This window comes from Cupressus sempervirens, chromosome 9 (assembly GCF_028749045.1).
Source record: "Cupressus sempervirens isolate cs-2001-9-10 chromosome 9, ASM2874904v1, whole genome shotgun sequence".
Classification (NCBI taxonomy): domain Eukaryota; kingdom Viridiplantae; phylum Streptophyta; class Pinopsida; order Cupressales; family Cupressaceae; genus Cupressus; species Cupressus sempervirens.
The window spans coordinates 456,357,682-456,375,562 of record NC_143126.1 but is presented as its reverse complement, the minus strand read 5'-3'; the positions used below and the strand labels follow the sequence as shown (position 1 = coordinate 456,375,562).

The 17,881-nt window shown below is 34.5% G+C and overlaps 1 protein-coding gene across 2 annotated transcripts in view; it reads right to left on the bottom strand.

The window, feature by feature from the left end:
• LOC149539293 (ABC transporter B family member 25, mitochondrial-like) overlaps positions 1 to 17,881 on the bottom strand; it is a 269,562-nt gene that overhangs the window by 214,470 nt on the left and 37,211 nt on the right. For both annotated transcript variants that reach the window (XM_089800610.1, XM_089800611.1), the window contains one exon: positions 4,828 to 4,871. In XM_089800610.1, the coding sequence (XP_089656736.1) occupies positions 4,828 to 4,871 (44 nt within the window). The remainder of the gene's footprint in view (positions 1 to 4,827; positions 4,872 to 17,881) is intronic.

Genomic DNA, 17,881 nt, shown 5'->3' with positions numbered 1-17,881 from the left:
GGAGATGCTCTATGATCAAGTTCCTCATCTAAAGAATCTAGATCAAACTCAGGTGAAGCATCTACAAGTCTGGGTGATCCTGCAGGAGAAGCTAAAGGTGCCTGTACAAGGATCATTGGTATAACTGAAGTTACAAGAGCTACTAGAGCCCTCTCATCAGGTGGACCTAATGGAAGCCTAACTCCCAAATCATGAGCCTTCATAGGCTGGTCTACTGGATCAGGAACAGGAGTAATAGCCCTGAATGGTCCTTGTTGCTCATCAAAGACTATATCACGACTGTCTAGGAGACAAGATATTTCAATGTCGATCAAATGGTAGGCTTTGTAAAGACTATTGTATCCAGCAAGCATGAGTTTCTGACTCTTGGCATCCAACTTGGTGCATGACACATCAGGGATCCAAACAAAAGCAAGGGAGCCAAAAACTTTCAAGTGACTTATTCTAGGCTTGCGACCTGACCAGGCCTCTTCTAGAGTCTTACCTTTGACCGTCACTATGGGTGACTAGTTCAAAAGATAAACTACAGTGTTAATTGCTTCTGCCAAAAATTTCTTCGAAACATGTCTGTGTTCAAGCATGGAGCGAGCCATCTCGGTGATTGTTTTGTTCCGGCATTCAACTAAGCTATTTTGTTGTAGTGACTGGGGTGTAGTTAACTGGCGTTTGATGCCATGAGTATTTACAAAATTCCCCCTATCGTCTAACCTAAGAGTAATAATAGATTTCTCAGACTCTTTTTCAACTAAAGGTTTAAACTTCTAAGAGACAAGAAATGCATATGATTTCTTTTTAAGAAAATAGAGCCACATTTTTCTACTGAAATCATCAACGAAAAATAGAAAATACCTACCCCAATAACAAAAGGAGTGGCCATAGAGCCATAGATATCAACATGAACAAGCTAAAGTACCTGAGAAGATCACCATGAATTGCCATTGGTGAATGGTGTGTGATGTTGCTTCCCAACATGGCATGCATCACAAACTCCAAGCTCCTGAGTCTGAATCTTCAGCAAACTAAGGATAAGCTCTTTCATAGCATATTGAGAGAGATAATGCACATTTAAGTGCCCATACCGTTGATGCCAAAGTGTGCTAACAAAAGACCATTGAGCATCCATAGCTAAGTTCCGAGAATCACCAGAATCAGTAAATCGGAAAACACCATGATCCTCAAGACCCACTACAACAATAGACTAAGTCGCCCCATTGGTGATGGTACACTAATGTAAACTAAAGGTGACATCCAACTGTGGAGAATGTTGCAGTAACTGACTAACAGAGAGTAGATTTAGTTCCATCCTTGGAACGTAGTACACATCGACAAAAATGAGACTCCTACCAGACTGAATCCGAATGTTGCCTCTATCGACAACTATGTACTCTTTTTCGCCACTAAAAATAACAAAATATGAAAAGGTTGGTAGTTAGTGAACCAATCTCTACGGTGGGTGAAATGACGAGAGGCACTTGAATCAATGTACCAAGCAAACAACTTCAAATGATCTGCTGATCTTTTAGCCATGAAAGCGTAAAAGGCAGATTTTGTCTGCTCAGTTTGCTCTGCATTATTCGCTTTGGACTGTGAACTTGATTGCTTAGATTGGGAGGCTAAGCGTTTCCGACATTCAACCTTCATGTGACCAAACTTGCGGCAATAGTTGCACTGATTGTTCTTCTTCTAGGAGCCTTTTGAAGCGAGAGCAGAAGACTTCTACTGAGAACACTGCTAAGACTTGCCTTTATCCTTCTGAAAGGATTTAGCAGCAAAGGTTCTCTCTGAGGAGGTGGAACTCGAACTACTACAAAACTGTTGTTTCCACCAATCTTGTTGAAGAAGACGTGTGCAGATATCTATGAACTTCAGATCAACACCAAAAGATGTGATGTTGATAGTCTCGATAAAATGCTCGTACGACTTGGGTAAACTCTGAAGAGTGATAACCACAATGTCCTCTTCCTCCATTTTGAGACCAATGGCAAGCAACTGATCATGGATTTCTTGAATCCTATTCAGGTGAGCCTGGAGCGATGTTTGTTCATCCATTATAATAGAAAACAGAGTGTTCCTCAAGAAGAAAGCTCTGCTTTTGTCAAAACTCTCATGAAGATTTCTGAGATGTGCCCATATCTCGGCAACTGTCTTACCAGATGGAATCTGAGAGAGTTGATCATCAGCTACAATAATTTGAAAAGCATCACCACCTCCCAATTATTCAAATCCCATGTATCTTGACCAGTACCAAGGGTAGTCGGACGTTATGTAACACCCAGAACAATCTTATCAGCATTTCGATATTCAAAAATTGCTATTATCTGCTGCTTCCAAATGCCATAATTCTAACCATTGAATTTTGAATTGCTCTCAAGTAGAATATTAGTCAAAGATGCCATAGCACATTTTCCAATGAAAAGGCGTGAATATTTGTGAAGGCACAAACTTCGAGGCAAAAAATAGAAGACCTAGAAAATTTGAAGGGGTACCCATAAGAGAGCTCAAAAAACCCAAAAAGAATATGTTGTTGGTTTTTGAATATGCTAGCTCGAACATCGAGGCACAGAAATCAAGGCACACAGAAAAAATAGAAAACCTAGTTAAGATCTCGAAAAACCCACCAAGAATCTATAAAAAAAATTGATCTGGTACAAAAAAATTAGGGTTTTGAACAAAGACGGCCCGCTGCCAAAAAACCACAAAAAATGGTTGAGATGTGCAGAAAAAACAGAAGGCAGTTGCAAAAAAATGGCCATAAGAAGCAGATATCACAAAAAATAATTTCGGAAAATATTGTTTTGATAATTTCGAACAAGAAATTATAATATTTTTTGAAAAAATTCAAAGAATTGGCTCTGATACCATATTACAAAGTAATTGGTAAATATTTGCTTAATATTAACAAATACCAAGAGGTCAATATATACAAAAGAATAAACCGATGTTTCCTTAAGAAACAATCGTAAAGAATAGAATCATTCTATTCTAGCTAAAAGAAAGCTAAAGAAAGTTAACAGATAACTACAGACTAACTAATACTAGAAACATTATAATATGTACAATAGATTAAAAATAGATGACCATTAACTAATAATAGAAGCTTATCTATCATCATAATATGGAGGTTGTCTAGTACTAAGAGGGAAGCAAATGTAAAGCAAAGGATTTCGGATGATACTTGGTGGGATCATGCAGAATATTTTCTTAGTTTCACAAAGCCCATCCTTGGTACAGTTTGCTTGGGATCATGCAGAATATTTTCTTAGTTTCACAAAGCCCATCCTTGGTACAGTTTGCTTTACTAACATTGATAAGCCATGTTTGGAGAAGGTCTATGCTAAAATAGACTCAACGATTGGGAATATAAGATCCAAACAAGAAATTATAATATTTTTTGAAAAAATTCAAAGAGTTGGCTCTGATACCATATTACAAAGTAATTGGTAAATATTTGCTTAATATTAACAAATACCAAGAGGTCAATATATACAAAAGAATAAACCGATGTTTCCTTAGGAAACAATCGTAAAGAATAGAATCATTCTATTCTAGCTAAAAGAAAGCTAAAGAAAGTTAACAGATAACTACAGACTAACTAATACTAGAAACATTATAATATGTACAATAGATTAAAAATAGATGACCATTAACTAATAATAGAAGCTTATCTATCATCATAATATGGAGGTTGTCTAGTACTAAGAGGGAAGCAAATGTAAAGCAAAGGATTTCGGATGACACTTGGTGGGATCATGCAGAATATTTTCTTAGTTTCACAAAGCCCATCCTTGGTACAGTTTGCTTTACTAACATTGATAAGCCATGTTTGGGGAAGGTTTATGCTAAAATAGACTCAACGATTGGGAATATAAGATCCATCACAAATGCAAAAGAGCAAGATCCTAAAGCAACCTTCTTCAAAGAGGTCCAATAAATTTGTGTTGAGAGATGGAACAAAATGACCACCCCACTCAATTTTCTTGTCTTCCCATTGACTCCAAAATATTATACTGAAAAAATCTTGCTATGGCAGCAAGTGTGCACCTTATCATGATACAGAAGTAGGTGAAGGGTTTAGGACAGTTGTTACTATACTCTCCCCTAATACTGAAATGAATGATGCAATTACAAGTGAATATTCTGATTTTGCAGCATCCATTGGTCATAGTCCTACTGATGTTCATGACAACTATAAGAAGAATGCTCACTCTCGGTGGTCCCTCAATTGCAACAAATCACCCCACCTCCAACTTCTCATTATAAAAGTTTTATCACAAGTAAGTTTCTGAATTTTTACCCACTCTCTAAATCTGGTAGTCATTTAAAAATTACTATTTGATTTACAAAATTGTTAATTTAAATTTTAAAGACACTAATGAGATATGCCTTTGTTCCAATAGGTTGCTTCTTCAACTGAAGGAAATTGGAGAGAATGGTTGCAAAATATTAAAATGCTTGAGTAGATAGTTGTATATTGGTCCCTCACCAACTTACACACATAGAAGATCAGCCACTATCAGCTCAAGAAAAGATGAAGAACAAATACTAAAGAACATGTGTGACTTACTCCTCAAGATCATTTCAAGTATTTACCACAAAATATAACCAAGGACTCATCAAGAATCAGTCTACAAACACGCCAAATACCAAAAAACAAACATTAAATTCTTATTAAACAAAAAAACTTAAGTTCTTTCTTTTTGGCATTCTAAGAATTCTTGTGTTTCTGTGTCATCTAATGCTCTTTGTCAAGGACCCTTGTATATTCATGTAACTACAAATATATGCAATCAAAAATCAACTAACATTAAATGTTTCTTCATTTCTCACCTCAAGTGATACTTAAGATCGAGATGGTGAAGATGTGAAAACACCTACACATGAGAAAAGAAAGTGACAAACAACCATTATTTAAAATGATTAAGCACAGAAAGCAAAAAAAAGAAAACCAACAACAAACAAACATAAATATCTGAAACCAATATGATGAACTATATTATAAATTGATTGCATTTAAGATTACTTAAACTTTTTTGAAATCCCTAATTAAAATTATGAAAGTGTTGAGATTAACACATCATAGTCAAAAATAAAATTAGAAGTTTAAAAGGGTGGATGCCCCTCAGTCCTTGGCTCTAAGCTGAAGAGGTTTCAGGCACGAGTGGGCCTGTATTGGGTCCCTAAAAAGTCTATGTGGTGGCCTTCGCTGGTTGGTAGCTCACAAGCTGCATGCCTCGCTGGGTTGCCTCACAGGTTTGAACCCTCCATCAAAAAAAAAGGAAAAACATCTAAAGGAAAATGGTAGGAGTTGAAAGGACAATCAACAGAATGGGATAATTTTAATTGAAAGTTGATACAATTACAATGAAAAACTAGTATTTTTATTTGTGAATGGCAGGTTATCAATTATCACGACACCTTTGTCATTTTCTTGGAAATTTTACATGTTGATGTCTACTTATTTATGCAGCTATTTGAGGCAAACCAAAAGAAAATAAACAACTAATAATTGTGTCCATCAAAATCTATGCTACTGATACAAAGTTCACTTTAATACTCAATACTATTATTTATAATACTGATCTTGCCTATGGCACCAGTCTAATCTTCAAAAGACTTCAACTTAATGCTGATCTATATGGTATATTGAGAAAAAGGCCAAAAAGAGTGCTTTACTAACTGTTAAAACATTTCTTGTGTGCATAAGTTGTAATCCAGAGAATCGAGTGTTTGAAACTGCTTCTACACTCCAATCCAACATGTACTGAGAGTTTATGATCAACCTAAGTTGCAGCATGGGGTGTTGCCTCTTTTATGGAGGTTACATAAAGCTGGGTATCAACATGCAACATATATGTGTGTGCATGTTTGCACACATGTATGAGTGCATGCATGTGTGTGTGTATGTGGGTGTCAAAGCACGTGTGCATGTGTTTGCGTGTGTGCATCCAAAAAGAAAAAGATATCAATGCTCAATGAGAACCGTCCTATTTATAAGACTTTGCAATCTTCTGTATGAAGCAATATATTAAGCCAATGATAATAAGACAGATGGAGAAGGCAGCATTCATGCAACAATCAAGTAAGGGTAATAATGATAAAAGTTAATACAAGTGATTATCTTAAATAAAAGAGCAAGAGCAGCAAGTTAACAAATGACAGCGATCAATGTGAAATTAGTCATTCCATTATTTCTGAAAACTACTTAGCTATGATAAGCATAAAACAAATAACATTCATATTATGCTAATGGCATACAGTACCAATTTATAAATAAACTAGGCAGCGGTTGGTTTATGTTATGAACAGGCGTCATTTAGGAAAGGTAATAACCCTTCTTAAGGGTCAGCATCTTTCAAACATTGTCTCTCTTTATTGAGACATACAGATACAAAAAATAGAAGACCGCATTAGAGGAGGGAAAGGAAGTGAAAAGACAAGTCAGTATTGAGTAAAGAGAATAGCGTTTCAGAATGCAGCCATCTGGTATTATCAAAAAGATTTTGATAGGCATGATAATGTCTAACATATAAATATTAGATTCTTATGAATTTGGTATAAAGTAATGATGTAAAAATATTTCGAATTTATTTATTTATTCTCCCAAAACAATAATATGAGGGTGAGGAAGAAGATGCATTTGGGAGAGTAGATACAAGGTTCCTCTTTCAGTAGGCCACCATGATGCAATTGTATTAGTGGATACTCCTGCCACTCGTGGACCAAGCGGTCAAGTTGTCTTGGTTTGATGTTTCGCATATTTTGGCTTAGTTGTGGTTGGCATCAAAAATCCTTTGTGCTACCCTCTCAAGTCCCCATGATGGTTGGTTGTGGGAAGTGAAATAAGCAATCATCTAGGAGTGGAGGGAAATACTCTAATATTCCCCTCTAAATAATGAAATATAATATCAAATTATAATTAACATCTATGATTAGTGCAGATATATCTCTAAATTTCATCTATATATTACTCTAATATTGAATCATAATTGAAATCCCAATTTTTAATAAGCATTTAAAATTAGCCAAGTAGTGTTGATGTGAGTTTTTTGTACCACTACATAACATATTAGCAATTGAATATCCGATACAGAGTATCAAACACGCAATTCCTCTCTTGAAAAGTTAACACTTATGGGACATGAGAATAACTTCAATGTTCCTTACACCTATGGATACTAACTCAGTATATCGATGTGATTTGTTGGTAATCACATAGGCAGCCTTACGTTTTTCATTCGAAGATAACTTGGTCTTTGGTGGAATGATGGTGATGGTGATTCGGTATGAGTGTCAAATGATGTTGATGGTGACAGTGATGGTGGAGGATGTAGCGTCAGATAATGTTGATTGCACGAGGAGGAGGCAATAATGCTTCTAGTGACTTCTACCTTCCTCACTTTCTTAGAGTGAAATTCGACTACTCAACTACTCGCTATTCTACTCCTACTCCTATGAATGGAAAGATTAGCAAATGGACGGGGATCGAATCTAATGAAAGTTAACCAGCGGCTCCACCTCCACAGATGCAATGATTCAAAAGAAAAGAGAACTAGTTTACCACACAAGGCTCCCTAACCAGCGGCTAAGATGCTAGTGGCCTAGTTGTAGATCCCTATCAAACATTCACTAACATCACCATACAATTAGCCATCTACTTCTACTCTTAACAACATAAAATGAAATCCTACTTAAATTTGAGAGATGAGAAGAACCATGCAATACACCAAAATGATCATGTATATCCTCCATGCAAGCCACAACAATGAATAGAGAGCTATTTTGATAGTATTTTGGCAACAATTCTCCAACATAACTCCCTCACAAATGAGAGAAAAATGGCCTTATATGGAGGCCAAAATTACAACCGACAGTAGAAATCAAAAGCAAAATCGACGATCTAGATTGAACCCTAGAAACCCTAATTAGGGTTGCCACCCCATCGGCCAATGAGAAGACGCCACCTTGTCAATGGATCAATGAAAAAAGTGGAAAAGTGGCAACCAATAAGAAGGCACCAAAATGGTGGCCAATTAGAATTAGACACTTGTCCTTTTCTAGAAGAAAGAGAAATTGCCACTTGGGCTTACATCAAATGATCTTCTAATAACTCTTCCTTTTTCTTTCATTCTTTTAGCTAAGGCAATGAACCTAGCTAGCCTTTCATTGACTTCTTCCATGGGAGGGCAAGTTGTGTGCTTCATCTTGAGCTCAGCTGAATTCATCATGTTGCTTGCTGCTTGCATGTCTTCTCATGATCTTTCTCATATTCTTTTGCAAATCCAATAAAGGCATTGAGGGAGGAAAGGGTGTTCAAATGTTTCTTCTTGATAGCAACCTTTCCTAACTCATCCAATCTTGATCCAAGTCTTGTCTCATTGATATCCTCTTCTTTGATGTCTTCAAAATCAAGTGCCACCCCAACATCGCTCATCATTGCTGTAATGGAAGTGTTGACGCCTGGGCTGTGATGTGCAATCACCTTCTGTATTTCTTCTTTGCCAAGGGGGATTGTCCTTCCTTTAGGTTTCCCTTTACATGTATTATGTTTACTATACCGATATTGGTATCGGTTATTCGCCTCATTTTCGAGAAGAAAGTTGTTTTGAGCATCATATCCTCTGTCTTTCTTAGTGTTTGTTCCCATGCAATACACCAAAATGATCATGTACATCCACCATGCAAGCCACAACAATGAATAAAGAGCAATTTTGTTAGTATTTTGGCAACAATTCTCCAACATAACTCCCTCACAAATGAGAGCAAAATGGTCTTATATAGAGGCCAAAATTACAAACGACAGTAGAGATTAAAAACAAAATCAACAATCCATATTTGATCCTAGAAACCCTAATTAGGGTTGCCACCCCATCGGCCAATGAGAAGACGCCACCTCGTCAATGGACCAATGAAAAAAGTGGAAAAATGGCAACCAATGAGAAGGCACCAAAATGGTGGCCAATCAGAATTAGACATTTGTCATGTTCTAGAAGAAAGAGAAATTGCCACTTGGGCTTACATCAAATGATCTTCTAATATAACTCTTCATTTTTCTTTCATTCTTTTAGCTAAGGCAATGAACTTAGCTAGCCTTTCGTTGACTTCTTCCATGGGAGGGCAAGGTGTGTGCTTCATCTTGAGCTCATCTGAATTCATCATGTTGCTTGCTGCTTGCAGTGTCTTCTCATGATCTTTCTCATATTCTTTTGCAAATTCAATAAAGGCATTGAGGGAGGAAAGGGTGTTCAAATGTTTCTTCTTGATAGCAACCTTTCCTAACTCATCCAATCTTGATCCAAGTCGTGTCTCATTGATATCCTTCTTCTTTGATGTCTTCAAAATCAAGTGCCACTCCAACATCGCTCATCATGGTTGTAATGGAAGTGTTGACGTCTGGGCTATGATGTGCAATCGTCTTCTGTATCTCTTCTTTGCCAAGGGGGATTGTCCTTCCTTTAGTCTGTCTTTTACCTGTATTATGTTTACTATACCAACATTGGTATCAGTTATTCGCCTCATTTTCGAGAAGAAAGTTGTTTTGGGCATCATATCCTCTTTGTCTTTCTTAGTGTTTGTTCCCTTAGGATTCTTGTTTGCACTAACATCTACTATCTTGTCAACCTATGATAGGATGATGAAGTGGTGGATGATGAATGCGAGAAGAACCAAGAGAGACAATATCTAGACAAGAACGAAAGAAAGAAATCAGCTTAAGGACCCCTTTCAACTTTAAATGATTTAAAATTACCTTTACCAATAGCCGGATCTTCTTTTTGGAATTTAGGATCAGACTTAAAGAATTTAGTGCTCTCGGAATTGTCCACCATTTGCCCAAAAAATCAAACCCTTGATCACAATGACCTCCTCCAAATAAAATCGCCCAAATTAGGGCAGAAATCGCAATCCCTTAGCGAAATCAGACTTTGCAAAAAAAATCGCCTAGCAATGGAAAGTTTCAGATCTGCCCTAGAGAATATTGCCAATCATGAGAACTTTGCCTTTTAATCATGAAAAATCACCAATTTAAAGTGCAGTCTGCTCCACAAAGAAAATCACCAAGCATAGGAGATTTCTACCATGAAGAAAAATCACCAAAAGGAATGCCAATCTGCCCTCTCAAAATCACTTAAAGGAGAAGAAATATGCTCCAAGTCAAAAATCGCCTAAGCACCAAAGAGGAGTGAGGAATGAGGAAATGAGGGGAAAGAGTTTCCTCTTATACCCTATTTGCTCATCCTCCCTAGTTGGCCGACTGATCCCTAGGAGCAAAAATAAATTAATTAGAACACAAGGCATGGCCCCCAATTAAATGCTTAGCCCAATATTAACTTTGCCAAGATGAAATTTAGTTTTTTTAATTGCCAATTAGACCAAAATTGCAAAAAGAAAGTAAATAATGCCTTGGAGATGCTAAATGTTTCCATTTAATGACAATTTAGCAAATAATATATTATTAAAATTGGATTTTGGCTAGCCAAAGCCATTTTTCAATATTAAATTACCATTTTCATTAAAGGCGTAAAAATTTTCAAGACAATTTTAATCCATTTAAGCCAATTTTTTTCAATTTAGTTTAAATCAATTTTGCCAAGTAATTTAAATTTTTTGACAAAAATAAAATCATTTCTAGAGTCTAAAATCGATTTTGCAATTTGATTTTATCTTCACAAAAGAAAATTTTTTCTTAACAAAGAAATTCAAGATTTTCAAAAAACTCAAATCTAACAAAATTTCACCTTTTGAAAATTATCCAAATTTATACAATTACATCCAAATTTTCAAAAAAAAATCGTCTAAGTACAAAATTTATAATTTTATCCGGCCAAGTGTTGCTCTTTGAAATTCATTCGGCCTAAGGATGAAATTGGTCGTTCTGGAAAATCAAGTTTAGAACCGGGTGAAAATAAATCTAAATCCCTCCCCTCTGGCCTCAAGGTGTCGAAGACTTTAGTTTTCACAAAAAATCAAATCAAAATTTTTTGGACAACTCAAAAATTTGCCAAGGCGATTAAAAAAAGGGGTCCCCAAAGTTTTGGGGCGATGGTGTGAAAACCTCACAACAAGTAGATCACTAACAAAACAAAAAGAATATATGTAATATGTGTGAATGACTAAATAATTACTAAATATATGTTGAATACAAATTAATTGAATATATAATATCCTATACAGAAATTAATAAGTATTTTATTATTTAATAACTAAACACATAATATCATATTATAAATAAGTATTATTAGTAAAGTACTAAACCCTAAGCAAATCAGCATTGATTATTAAACGAAACAACCATATTGACTTGTACAAAAGGGACAATTAGACTAACGTTGATGTGGAAACTAGTCACATATCACGTCCCTAAGAAAGTGTGATATAAAATAAACCCCAAAACAATAACACAAGCACGGAAAAAGTCTACAAATATGCACCTCCACCTTCCAAAACGTAGTTCATGTGGATCATCGATCAATCAAATAAAAATATGTATCAAAACAATGAAGGGACCATCACCAAGAAAATGGAAGGAATACAAAAGCAAGTTAAAATAAATAAAGGAAACTCTCCTCGCCAAGTAGGAATGATGGGTTCCACCATTGACACAAATGATGTATTAAAAGGAGTGTCGTTGTTATCACCCACCATGTAAAATTGGTGGGTGATAATGAATATTTATAATTTTATATATATAATTTCATCAATGAATATATATTGGTATCGGCCATGCAAGCCCTGAGACTTGAGGGTTATAAAAGAACGATTTTTTATGAGCCACTAAAAGACATCTTATAAATTATTAATAATGGATGTTATGAATAAGAGATATATGTGATAATGGGTAATATATAAATGATACTATTTGATGAAGATCAATATTGCTCCTTAGAGGGAAAAAAAAAACAAGTATTATTAGAATCTAACAATAATATCATCATTTCATAACTAAAATGGCAATTGTTAATATTACAATTTAATAAATTATTATCTATAATAATGGACCCGGAATGGGAACATTATAGTGATATCAGAGCATGATCTTGCCATCCTATAGGGTAAGAAAAATCATTAATATTTCTGATCTATGTAATATTTTTGTTCTTCATGTTCTCTGGCATTCTGATGATAGATCATGTAGTATGATCCGAAATGTTGATGGTGAAAAACTGCACACAATCAAATCCAGAAATTATAACTCATTAATATTTCCATCAAGAAAACATCAAACTATTGAATACAAGTGATTTATTTTCAAGAGGGGAGAGGCGAAGTAAATCTCCTCGAGATAGATAGATCTGAAGATGGGTAAGGACATGGGATCCAATGCCTTGAGGAAAGATTCCAAGATGGGTGAGGACATGGTTTCAAATGCCTTGAGGGAAGAGTCCAAGATACGTAAGAAGATGATTCCAAAATCCATAAGGAAAGAGTCCAAGATGGGTATGAACATGGAGTCCCAATGCTTTGAGGGAGCCTACTCATAGACGAGTATCTAACGCCCTGCGACAAAGAAAATGGCATACTCTAAAGAGATTAAGAAGAAAAATGACTAAATTGCTCACTATTGATTTTCATGCATACTAGTGATCCTTAAAGAAAATATTAAATGAACTGTCAAACTACAACAAAAGACATTGAAACTATGAAGATCAATCATATCATATCTTTCAATCATGAAATCATCAATCTAATTATGCTTGGAATTATTTGGATATTTCACCCACCTTGACACCATGAAATCTATCTTTCAATCATCATGAATGCATCAATTTTACAAGGTTGAATCACTCACAATATGTACATATCAGCTTATCATGTAACCCTTTATTACATTGTCAAATTCAATCTTGTAAATTGAACAAGTTGTATAACAAAATTTAAGGATTCAATATATCAAATGAAAATTATAATTGCTTGAGGATGAGCAATTTTGGGAGGGTAGGACTATAATATCCCCCTCTAAATAATGAAATAAAATATCAAATTATAATTATCTATGATTAGTGCAGATATATCTCTGAATTTCATCTGTATATTACTCTAATATTGAATCATAATTGAAATCCCAATTTTTAATAAGCATTTAAAATTAGCTAACTAGATCACTAACAAAATATATATATATATAATATGTGTGAATGACTAAATAAGTAAACAAGCAATATCATATTATAAATAAGTATTATTAGTAAAGTACTAAACCCTAAGAAAATCAACATTTATTATTAAACGAAAGAACCATATTGACATGCACAAAAGGGACATGTAGACTGACGTCGGCGTGGAAACTAGTCACATGTTGCGTCCCTTAAGAGAGGGATATAAAATAAACCCCAAAACACTAACACAAGCATGGAAAAAGTCTACGAATATGCACCTCCACCTTCCAAAACATAATTCACGTGGACCATCGATCAATCAAATAAAAATATGTATCACAACAATGAAGGGACCATCACCAAGAAAATGGAAGGAATATAGAAGCAAGTTAAAATAAATAAAGGAAACTCTCCTCGCCAAGTAGGAATGATGGGTTCCACCATTGACACAAATGATTTATTAAAAGGAGTGTCGTCAGTATCACCCACCATGTAAAATTGGTCATATACTTTCAACATACTATCCACCCCATACAAGGTACGTGGGATTTATATATATATATATAGACACACACACACATACACCCTATACAAGGTATGCGGGATTTTATATGTGTGTGTGTATATATATATATATATATATATATATATATATATATATATATATATATATATATATATATATAATTTTATCAATGAATATATATTGGTATCGACCATGCAAGCCCTAAGACTTAAGGGTTATAATAGAACGAATTTTTATGAGCCACCAAGAAACATCTTATAAATTATTAATAATGGATGTTATGAATACAAAGTATATGTGATAATGGGTAATATATTAGTGGTACTATTTGATGAAGATCAATATTGTTCCTTAGAGGGGAAAAAACCAAGTATTATTAGAATTTAACTATAATATCATCATTTGATAACTAAAATGACAATTGTTAATATTACAATTCAATTAAATATCATCTATAATAATGGACCTGGAATTAGGAAGAGGTGATATACATGGGTTCCCCGAAAATGAGTAGGCCACCTCAAGGGATGAAATCATCAAGGTGATCGTTCCTACCATTTGTGGGCCAACGGGCAAGTAGTTGCGCATAACTAGTGAGCTATAAATATTATTATTAATTAAAATAATAATCAAGTTATTCAAAAGTGCATTACACAAATAAAGAAAATCGGAAAAGAAAAAAGCAATATTTAATTAAAAAGTGGTTTAAGTGTGCATGAGAAAATTAATAAATTAAAATATTAACTAATTAATTAAGTTGAGTTGCTTTTTATAAAATAAAAGATTAGAAAACCTTGGGTAGGGATAGGCTTTCTTTCTTAGAGATTTTTGGGTCATTTGAATAGACAGAGGTATTTGGGAGCAAATTGGTGGATCAAAGTCAAAGATTTTTTATTTTTTTTAAGCTTAGAAGTGTTTGGACCATTACAAATTTCTCTTATGAAAGATTGTCTGCCCCGTGTTTGTTACGCTAGTTGAATTAATTTGTGAAACATGAAACTATTTGTGCAAGATTTAGAGAGAGATATTTAATTGTGGATTTTGTAATAACTTGAAAATATGAGAGAATAAATTTGGTTGCAAGCTTCTGTAGAACACCTTGTTGAATTTATCAGATCTGGTAAACACCCGTTTGGAGATCTAGAGAAACTGTGTCTCATTAAATATATTTCAAGCCCTGAATTGATTGGAGGAAAGAATAAAGAAGAAACTTTAGCAATGGGAAACAAGACCACCTAAGGTTTGACCATAAAATTCTACCTTTTAAACCATGAAAGTTATCTTATTTTCCCCAGACAAATAAACATATATATTTACTTATATTTTAAAGGAAATTGGTTGTAAGTAAATCTGTAGCAAAAATTTATTTTAAAGAAATTAAGTTGTTGGAAATGCCTATCAAACTAGCAACAGAAAATTTCATAAAAAATATAATTATAAACAAATATTCTATATATTTTATAGTTAAAAATGATAATAATTATAAAATGGGCACTCCTTCCATTTAATTTCTCGATTCCTGATTTGGTGCCCTTTCCCCTAATTTCCATGAGTTAATTTGGAATGTTCGTGGGTGAACCCATATTGATAAGGTGATTTTTATTATTTTTTATTATGATGAGGTTATCTCACTTTTTCTACTTCCATTCCACTTTCCATGCTCACGTGGGTGGTCTTTTATTATTTGTCCTTCCAAAAAAGGAAGACTGGTACTTTTCTTCTAATAAGGAAAAAATAATTCAACATTTTACTTTTACGTGGGAAGAGAACTTAAGTTAATTTATTTTTGTTACAAGATTCAAGAAGAGTTGGCAGATTAACGGATTTCCGGATGATTCATTAATAAACAGAGGAACAAATGTGTTCCTTATAAAGAATTACAAGGACGTTGTTTCTAAAAGAAACAACGTAGAGTGAAGACGGAATTAGAAACAAAACTAGAGACAGGATAGGAAACATTCCTATCTGGACTGAAGAAAAAAGAGACGGAATAGGAAACATTCCTATCTAGATTGAAAGATGGACTACAGACAAGTAGTTGACTATTATAGAAAGTATAAGATATTATCTTAATAATTTTTATATATAATATGCATGGTTTTTAATTAGAGATTTAATAATTAATTTTAATTAGTATTGTTCTATTGTTTCTTCTATGTTGTTGTGTCGGTATGGGTAGTATAAGATTGGTCAAGGTTTAGATATACCAAAGGCTTTGAGATTCATTTTTATTACATGTGTGTATTCATTTGCATGTTACATCATAGGTGATATGTCATTGTCAGGATCATATTTATCCAACCTTGATTTCAAAGTTGAGTTCAAATGTGTGGTTGTTCATTCTCAAGGGTACTTTTATGATGATTGTGGTTACATGAGAACCGTTTTGTTCCTAGAATGAGAAGCAACCTGATTGAGTTTTGTTTGATAATTGGTTATTCTTTACTATTTGAGCTCTAGGAGAGGTTGATTAGGTGCATCTCAATGGAGTGGCTTACACTAGGGGTTTGGGGCCCAAAGTAGCTAGTCCCAGGGTAACCTATCGTAAGTTGTATAATAAGTGATAACATAGGAATCAAAATAATTAGATGAACATTAAAAAGATAAATATAGTTGTTGCCTCACTCGTGCCTTGAGTGCTTGTATAGGCTTAAGAATGGGAATGAGATGATACCTAGTGTGAGGGATGATTGGTATTCCTTGACTTTATGAGAGGGTATTCTGGTTCTGCATGGGTCATGTTGAGGGTCGGGTGTCCAAAGTCACCAGTCTAGGGTAATTTCACACATGGGTACATGAACCAACAACATTAACAGTGGTAGACCCAGTATCAGTAGTGACCAAGGGGTAAATGTGCTTAAGGGTTCGAGGTCTAGTGAGAGAGCAATCTAGGGTAACTCAAGTAGTTTGACAATGTGATGACACTCTTTAATATATAGCCTAAGTCTCCTTTGTAGTTTTTGTATTTGCCTCTGGTGGGTATTGCTTACTATTGGGTGCTAATTATTATTGGTGGTTGGTACTTATTGATGATTGTCATTTTTCATTAGTTGCTATTCGTTTGGTGATTGGTATTTGATTTGGAAATTGATATTCTTTCAGTGGTTGTACTTCATTGGTGTTGGTACTTGTTTTGGATATTTGTATTTGGTTGCAGATTTGGTCTGTGGTTTTAGTTTTGGTCAATTGTTATTTCGACATTTATTATCTTTTCTTTATCGATAATACTAAGTATGGTAACCTTGAGGTAGAGAGATTTCAAGATCCCATACCTAGGGTTTGCTTTTGTGGTTGGATATTCATGTTTGAATCTTACATTATCTCCCCAACATGATGGGAGTGAGCTTGATTAGGTTACCACGATGTTAGGAGGTAGCAACTCTCTTACCATCGGCATCCCCATAGATTGGCACTGATGTTGGATGTTTCATTGTTGCAGGTTGCACCATTCTTATTTTTATCTTGGAGACTATCTATTCGGATGTATCTATTTATCTATGTTATCCTGAGTTTATGGGATGGAGGGAAGGGGAAACATGTTTCCAGGATGTTTTTTTTATATAATATATTATAGAATAATATAAATCTTCAAATATATTCATGAGTTTCAGAATTATGTAACATTGTCACATTCATCATAGTAACATAATTTAAGATTATTAGTTTCATTCATCACATCAGCATAGAACATAGCATCAAATTGAATTATCGTTTAAGAATACTAAAGTCTAAGAATAGGAACATAGGATGACATCAAATGAGAGAATCAATCTGCCATAGATGAGCAATATGTTTAGACTTTAGAGCCCTTTCTTGTGGGTTTTGGAGGAGAATTGAATTTATTGTGCCAAATCTTTACTAGACAAGTAGCAGTCATCTTGTCTGGATAATAATCACCTACAACAATGTATTTTGGGGTGATTATTGCTGCTTTCAGAGCAATATAAAACCTAGAGACGATCTAAGTATTCCTCAACCCAGCAGCAATCATTTCTAGGTCTGCAGTATGAATATCAAACAAAAGTCTAATTTACAATCATTTTCAGGTCTGGTTTGTTAGATAAGATAAGATAATAATATTAATGTCTAACAAAAGACCACAAAGGGTCTATGGGACTGAGAGTTTACAAAAAGAAGCAAACAACAGCAAGAGCACCAAATGGTGACCTAGAAAAGCAAGCAACAAGAAACAAGAAGAGAAGAGATGTGCACAGAAAGGCCAAGACAAAGACTAGGAGTCCTTCAATGGCGAAAAGAAATCAGT